This window comes from Gekko japonicus, unplaced genomic scaffold (genome assembly GCF_001447785.1).
Source record: "Gekko japonicus isolate JY-2015 unplaced genomic scaffold, Gekko_japonicus_V1.1 scaffold1843, whole genome shotgun sequence".
Classification (NCBI taxonomy): Eukaryota; Metazoa; Chordata; class Lepidosauria; order Squamata; family Gekkonidae; genus Gekko; species Gekko japonicus.
Genome location: NW_015171558.1, coordinates 105027 through 113495, shown reverse-complemented (window position 1 = coordinate 113495; position 8469 = coordinate 105027). Strand labels below are relative to the sequence as shown.

Genomic DNA, 8469 nt, shown 5'->3' with positions numbered 1-8469 from the left:
AATGGGGAATCCCTCTGTGGACAAGGCGCATGTCCCATTGGAAGCTTCTGCACGGGGTGGGGTGGGTGGAGACATTCACTAGTCCTGGTTTGAAGATGTCAACCATTTGTGCTTTGTCCTGGACTGTGGAGTTTGGGATGTTTGGAAGCCCTGGGAACTGCCCATGCAAAATCTGTAGAGATGAGCATTTTGTTCCCGGTGGGGCACGCCCATCCCATTGGGAACCCGCAGTCGTCATGGAATCTCAGAGGGGGAAGTGGGTGTCGCTAGGAAGCAAGGGGGGTGGGGCTTTATCATCTTGCATACTTCCTTGTCACACACACACACTCACACACACACACACCATGGCTAGCAGACACACGATATCCTCTGCTAACGTCAGCAGTTTTGTTTGGTTAACGTAATCCATGTTAGTCCGAGCCAGATTGGTCCTTTAACTTGCCAGGAAAGGTTCCTGGCGGGTCACTGCCTGGGTCAGGATGGTCGGATACAAGTCGAACTGAGTTCCAGGTGCGAACGTGGTTGGCCATCTGACGAATGAGTCTCCTGCAAGGAGAGGTGGAATGAGCAGAGTCTGTTTCACCTGGAGAAGAGAAGATGGGGGAAAGCCACAACTGCACCCTTCGAATATCTGTAGGGTTGTCCCATGGCAGAGGCCCGAGGCTTGGTCTCTACCTCCCTGGGGGGCAAGACTAGATCGAATGGACTTCAAGGACAGGAGGGTAGATTGTGGTTGAACTTTAGGGGAAGCTTCCTAATGGTAAGACAGCTAGATCGGAGTCCACTACTCTAACCACTCTTGCTATTAGGAAGATATTTTCAGACGGCAGCCGTGCTAGGCTGCAATTGAACATCTGGTCCACATCTGGTTCATCCTGTAGCACCTTAATCCCAACAAGATGTTGGGAGGATGAGCTGTCGAGAGCTTGCGTAGTCAGATACCAGATATGTATCTGCCAAAGGGCTATTTGATTCTTGAAAGCTCATACCTGTAAAATCGTGTCGTTGTTGTTTTTGTGTGAATTATTGTGTGTGTGTGTGTGCATGCATGTTTGCATGCCTGGAAGTCGTGGTGACTTCTGGCAACCCCTAGTGGGGCTTGGATGTTTCAGAGAGGAGGCTTGCTATTGCCTGCCTCTGCCCCTGGTATTCCTTAGAGGTCTCCCTTCATACTTCCCAGCAGTGTTCCCTCTAAGCTGAGTCAGTGTGAGATAGCTCACAGTGTTTTAGCCTCCGGCTCACCCGTTTTTGTTTCAGCCCAGGAAGGAGGGCTCCAGAGCAAACTAATCTATGTAGAAGCCAAATCGCTCGCTCACAGATTTAATGCCAGTAGCTCACAAAGTTGAATTTTTGCTCACAAGGCACTACAGCTTAGAGGGAACATTGCTCCCCAGGGTCGACACTGCTTAGGAAATCTTGTTGCTTTTTAAGGTGCTCCTAGCCTCAGTTCTAGCTGTCCTTCTGCAGACCAGCGCGGCTGCCCTCTGAAACTGTCTTCTGATCTGAAGGAGTGAGCAGTGACCCAGGAAAGCTCCTCCCCTGTCACAAATTGCGTCAGTCTTCAAGGTGCCTCCTGGACTCTGGCTCCTTTCAGACCTGAAGAAGGAAGCAGTGACTCACAAAAGCTCGCACCCTACCACAAATTTTGTTAGTCTTTAGGGTGCTCCCGGACCCTTGCTCTTTTCAGACCCAAAGAAGGGATCAGTGAAAGAGTATCCGAGGTCGATCTCATGAGAACCAACTCTTGGGGCACAACTTGAGAAACGGTTATGGCTACTACCCCCATGCACTCTTACAACACCCCTCAGGAATCTAACATGGCAAGCGAAGAGAAGGGGAAAGCGAAACCAAAAGAAACGAAAGTGAGGCCTGAGCTTGACATAAGGTTAGGCCAAGAGTACGTGACTGGCCGAAGGTCAGCCAGCCAGCTCCCATGGCGGAGCAGAGTTCCTCCTTCGAAAGCCTTAGTGACAGATTCTGTTTGCACTCAAGGGTGAACCCCACGTGCAGATTTCTGCCAGCACTCTCAGACGATCACTCAAGATGCTCTCATGTGTATTTATTACTTCTAGTGAAACCTCATAGCAAAGGACTTCCTAATAAAGGACCCGGATAGTCCAGGTTAGCCTGATCTCATCACATCTTGGAAGCGATGCAGGGTTGGCCTTAATTCGTATTTCGATGGGATTCCACCGAGGAAGTCCAGGGTTGCTACACTGTGGCTGCGATCACACGGAGCATTAGCCACGCTACAGAGACGGAAGATAGGCGGATTTTCCGGGCGCGATCACACCGCAACATCTGGGAAGTGTAGAGCTCCCGTGGCGAACCCGAGGCTTCCCGCCGAAGATGCGGAGTTAAAAACTAGTACCTCCGAGGTACTAGTTTCCGGAAACCGTGGGGCAAGGGCGGGCGTCTGATCGTGTTTCCGGTGGTGGCATCCGGTGCCCGCCCATGTCCCTTCGCAAACAGGTTCCCCCCCCACGTCTCCACAAGATGTGCACAAGCACCCAACGGCGCATGCGCACAAAGAGGAAAGCGAAAGTGCCGTTTCGGCTTAAAAAAAAAGACCCAGTTTGTCATGGCAGCGGCGCCTAGCCATTGCAGCTGTGATCGCGCCGTGCCACTTCTTTGCCGCACTGCAGGATCGTCGTGTGATCGCCACCCTCGTTTACCTGCCGGCGCGGAGGGACGGACCCGTGGTGTGCCATTGGCGTGTCTGATCGCGTAATTGCGGATCAAACTGCGCCGGGGCAATTAGCCACGCCTCCCCCCCCGCAATATCCGGCCCGTGTGACCGGGACCTGTGTCAGGCAATGGCAAAACCACCTCTGACTCTTGCCTTGAATACCCTATGGAAGTGCTGCAGATCAGCTGCGACTTGATGGCAGATGATGAGGGTGAGACTCACAACAACCAGAGTTTGGGCTGTTGAAACTTTATGTATTAAAGACCAAGCTTGTCAGTTATAAGAAATGTCAAGTTTTATAGTTTCACTTATGCAAACGGGCTTTCTTATTGCTTCTAGTGAAGCCTCATAGCAAAGGACTTCCTAATAAAGGACCCGGATAGTCCAGGTTAGCCTGATCTCATCACATCTTGGAAGCGACGCAGGGTTGGCCTTAATTCGTATTTTGGGCTGTTGAAACTTTATGTATTAAAGACCAAGCTTGTCAGTTATAAGAAATGTCAAGTTTTATAGTTTCACTTATGCAAACAGGCTTTCTTGAACTGGTTCTTTGTTGATCACTGGCTCTGGATTTTGATATCATTTGGCTAGTGTACTGTAAAACCTTGCAAACTCCTGCTCTTCACATTGTTGTGTATACCGGGGTCCCAGCGTGGTGCCCGTGGGTGCCATGCTGCCCGCTGACACCTTTTTTAGTGTCTACCAATGGGCGGGGCCAAGTAGAGCGCTTGCCCAGCAAGGCTTCTGATTGGCTATTGGAGACTGGATTGGCTGGGCAGATTTTTTAAAATGTTGCTTTGGCAGCAGCTGCCACCACAGCGCAGAGATCTACACTGTGTGACTGAAGTTAAGCTGCGGAAACCATTTTGTGGCCGACTCCGCCTCCTGTGGCAGCCGTTCCGTGGCAGCCATTTTGTTGCTGCACTCACCAGGCCATGTCAGAATTCCAAATGTTCCCGCAGACTCAAAAAGGCTGGAGACCTTGGCGTGTACAATCATGGTGAATAATTGGCTCTTGACACAGTCATGGGTTAACCCTTGTTTCTGTATCCATTTGGAATTTGCACGTGATCTCGAACAGCTGATTCAAGCAGAAGGATTAGGGTTTTTAAAAGACCGTTTAAAATAATTTTATTTTTTTTAAAAGATAAATGAACCGCTGAAGGAACAATGCTCAATACAATGAAAGCTCAGAGGTAGCACATTATGGGAAATAAGTGGGAAATTATGTCTATGGTTCTCTTTGCTGACATGCCTCTTCTCTTTTGTGTGGTCACCGGCGCTGTCCCAGGTCCTGAAGGCTGTAACCTCTTCATTTATCACCTGCCCCAGGAGTTCGGGGATGCAGAACTCATGCAGATGTTCTTGCCATTTGGCAACGTCATCTCTGCCAAAGTCTTTGTTGACCGTGCCACCAACCAAAGTAAATGCTTTGGTAAGTACCTAGTAGTGTGCTGTGTTCCGGAATCTCTCATCAACAGTAGCACCTTAACGACTGGCAAGCTTTTCAGGGTATAAGTTTTGGCTAGGTCTATTTAGGGAGCCTTAAAGAAAGAATAGAAAAGAGTTCAGTAGCACCTTAAAGACTAACAGAATCTGTGGTAGGGTAGGAGCTTTTGTGAGTCACTGCTACCTTCTTCAGATACACGAAGAATACAGCATCTGAAGAAGTGAGCGATGACTCATGAAAGCTCATACCCTGCCACAAATTTTGTTAGTCTTGAAAGTGCTCGTGGACTCTTTTCAATTGCTGTAGACAGACTAACCAACCACCCATCTTCATCCGTCTCCATTAAAGAAAGGAGAACTGTACCTATCTTGAATCCAAGAAGCTAGTAAGGTAAAGGTTCCCTTGCCCGAAAGCCAGTCGAGTCCGACTCTAGGGTTGCGGTGCTCATCTCCATTTCAAAGTCAAAGAGCCAGCACTGTCCGAAGATGTTTCCATGGTCATGTGGCCGGCATGACTAAACACCAAGGCGCACCGAACGCTGTTACCTTCCCACCGAAGCAGTATCTATTTATCTACTTGCAATTTCTTGCTTTTGAACTGCTAGGTTGGCAGGAGCTGGAACTAGAGACGGGAGCTCACTCCGTCATGCGGCACCCGGGTCTCGAACTGCTGAACTACTGACCTTCCACAGCCTGCAGTTCAGCGTCTTAACCACTTGAGCCACCGCAGCTCCTTAAGAAGCTAGTAGTGTACAGGAAACCATTACACTTTTGAAGCCCACTGAAACTGTTAAGTTTTTATACTGTTAAGTTTTTATACTTCTTAAATAAACACTATTTCTGTTAATGTTATATCCAAGGGGTCTTAGAAAGGGGCAGAACGTTACACAAAGTTCAAAAGGATCTGAAAAAGGAAGCCTTGACTCTTGGAAGTTTATACCCTCAAAATCTTGTTTGCCTTTAAGGTGCTACTGCACTTGAGTCTTGCTTTTCTACTGCAGGTCAATACATCTACTCACCTGAAACTGTCATCAAGAGCTAAGACTGTATTGGGTTAAATGTAAAAAAAAAAAATCATTTCCATTGATAGCATAGAAGCTTTATGTCGTATCCCCGATTCTCCACGTTTTCCAGTTAAGGGGGAAATGCTGTTCAAGCAAATTACAAAGATGACCTGACTCCAGTGGTAACAAGAGAAAGAAATTTTACTTACAAAAATAGAAGCACATCTTAGCATGACATATTCATGTAGGTATATTTCACTTATTGTGAACAGATTAACTTCAGAAAGGTTAACTTGCTTCATCTCCAAGCCCAAGTAAGAGAGGGAAGAAGAGAGGTTATATATAAGAAGAAACAGAAAGCAATCAGCAGCCAAAGAGGCTCAACATCTAACTGATGAGAGGATGGAGCCAACTGCCAAGATGAGAGGGTGGGGGAAATCTGCCAAGTATCCCCGAGTGAGAGAATTCTCTTAACCGTTTCCCTCCCAGATCCTCTCACATGCAGAGTTACAATATCCAACACCCTGTAGGTTCTCCTTGTGCGTTGAGCCAGACACTTACAGGGGTAGCGAGTTAAGGCTGGGCCACAAACAGAGTACCAGCCTTCAAGGACTAGGAAAAAGGAAATGGAGTAGCACAGATTCACATAACTGGAAAGGACCAAGCTGCCCACATAGCCCTTCTTTGTTTCGGGCACAACCTTCCACCCTTTTGTTTCCCACAGATTGCCCTACAAAATCTTCATGTTTCAGCGAAGTCCCCATACTGAGTAACGAAAGATGTTGCAAGGTCGTTGATACTGTTCAGTGGGCAGATGTTGCGTGCTTAGCCTACAAAACAGCTCCAGAGTTCCTGCTCATATTTGAGCACTCTGAACTGGAGTTGGACCGCTTGGAAATGGCTTGGGAAAGGTCCTGTGATGCCGAGAGCTGGATTCGAGTCCAGGAGCAGCTTAGAGACCAACAAAACTTTCGGGGTATAACCTTTCAAGAATCAAGATACTTAGGTGTTCCTTTTTACCACTCAAGATTGCTGAACTTGAGTTCATTCACAAATTCAGAACAATGGACTCCCCAGGGCCGAATAGGGACACAGGATTCTTGTCTCTCTGCCGATGCTAATTTTCTTACCCCCCAAGCATTTCCCCTCTACTCTAATCAAGCTGCTTTCAATAGGCTCTGTACCTTTGCATCCTGAGTTCCTTCTTTACAGCACCCCTCCCACCTTTTGACCGGAATAAAAGGACTCTCAGATCGCCATTTCTGCTCATGTCTTTCAGAGAGAGTTTTGAGTCTCGAAAGCTTATACTCTGAAATCCTTGTTGGGCTCTAAGGTGCTACCAGACTTGAATCTGTTTTAGTGCAGACCAAAAACTATCAAGATGCCTATTCATCAGATACCTAGGTGTATGACTCACCTCTAACAGTGCCATCCAAAACAGAGTTAATTCCATTCTGGAACCATCGAATCGTAGAGCTGGAAGGAACCTCCACGGTCATCTAGTACAACCCCCTGCACAATGCAGGAAATTCACAAATACCCCCCCCACACACACACACATACCTAGTGACCCCTGCTCCATGCCCAGAAGATGACAAAAAACCTCCAGGCCAAACTGGAGAAAAATTGCTTCTTGACCCCAAAGTGGTGATCAGCATTTCCCCGGACTTGTAAGAAAGGGCCACAAGAACTAAGCACGGATGCAACCCTTCCTGCCCTCCCTCTCGTGATCTGCCTAAGTTCACAAAATCAGTATTGCTGTCAGATGGCCATCTAGCCTCTGTCTGAAAACCTCCAAAGAAGGAGAGCCCACCACCTCCCGATGGAAGCCTGTTCCACTGAGGAACCACTCTAACTGTCAGAATGACCTTTCTAACGTTTAGCCGAAAACTCTTCTGATTTAATTTCAACCCGTTGGTTCTGGTCCAACCTTCTGGGGCAACAGAAAACAACTCCATACCATCCTCTATATGACAGCCCTTCAAGTACTTGAAAATGGTAATCATATCACCTCTACTTATCATATACACCAACTTAGGACAGTAGTCACTGGTCTACTTGAGCTGGAAGAGTCTGTCTTGTTTAAGGAGGCTAAAGCTGGAAGCAGCTTGCTTCCAGTCCTTTAGTTCTACAGCAGTGTTAGGAATACACCAGGAGACGTTCTTCAAGCACTCTGTGAGAGTCTCTGGAAGACAAGGGAAGCTGTTCATTAGAGAAGTTCTGCTATTGACTCCCAGCACAACGGATGCTAAATGGCTCAACGCCGACTTAGCTTTGGGTGTCTCAACAGCAAGACAAATTAGTAGAATCAATATAACAGTGACAGAGAGGCAGAAGGTTAAGGCAGGCAAAAAATCCATTCAAAGAATATTTGAGTACCTTGAATGAGTGGAAAGCAGCTGGTTGTGATGAATGGCGTTTGGGGGTGCCAGAAGGAATCTTGGAGCCGCAGAACCATTGTTTTCTGAGAAACCGTGTGTGGCAAGTGACGTTGCGGTGGAATTGAGGAGGGGAGGCAAAGAAAGCTTTGCAAGATGGGATTTATGGGGCTGTTAACTCAAACTTCTATCCCCGGGAAGTTATTAGGGGGAATCCTAAAGCAATTCATTTGCGAGCACCTGGAGAAGAGGGAAGGTTGAGTTTATTGTACAAACAGGCTGACTGGGGCTGTTCAGGGGCCTTGAAATATATGAATGGGACCCCCCCCAAAAAAAAAACAGCAACACCTAACACAGAGATGGCCTACATAGAAGTTTTAACCATCTCACTCCTGCAGTTTTGCAAATTACCTGCCCCCCAGACATACATGCATTTTTGCTTAGCTGTTTTGTCATTAAACGGCGGTAACAGTAAAGTGGGGAGGGGTCCAGTTTATGCAGAGAGTGTAGACCCAGTCTCTGTCAGAAGTTCACGTGCCTGAAATCCAATTTGAAAAGGCACTAGGAAGATCGAGGCATTGGATCTCCCAGCGGTCTCGTCTGTTCAGACCAGGGGTCTCCACTCTTTTCTGAGCCTGCGGGCACCTTTGGGGTTCTGACATGGCATGGTGGGCACTGTCAGCTAGCTGCCATGCTTTACTTGTTCCTGTCTCTAATCCGGGCTTGCTGTAAACAATGCTTGGGAGACCGTGGGAGCCAGTTCTGCCAGACGGTGTTATCTGTCTGGCCTTGGGAAGGAGAGAGGGCTTGCGTTCCACCCCTGGTGTGAATCTTTCGGCTCTCATGAGGCACTGCGACTCTCCCGATTATCATGTATCCCCCACCGGGAGAATTCCTGCCCGTGCTCTCGAATTTCATTTGCTTAGCCATTTGCCTCGTCCTACTATAT

General features: G+C 47.8%; 1 protein-coding gene across 1 annotated transcript in view; it reads left to right on the top strand.

The window, feature by feature from the left end:
- Positions 1-8469, top strand: part of CELF6 (CUGBP, Elav-like family member 6) — a 247289-nt gene that overhangs the window by 236198 nt on the left and 2622 nt on the right. The window contains exon 10 of the mRNA XM_015419721.1: positions 3981-4124. Within this exon, the coding sequence (XP_015275207.1) occupies positions 3981-4124 (144 nt within the window). The remainder of the gene's footprint in view (positions 1-3980; positions 4125-8469) is intronic.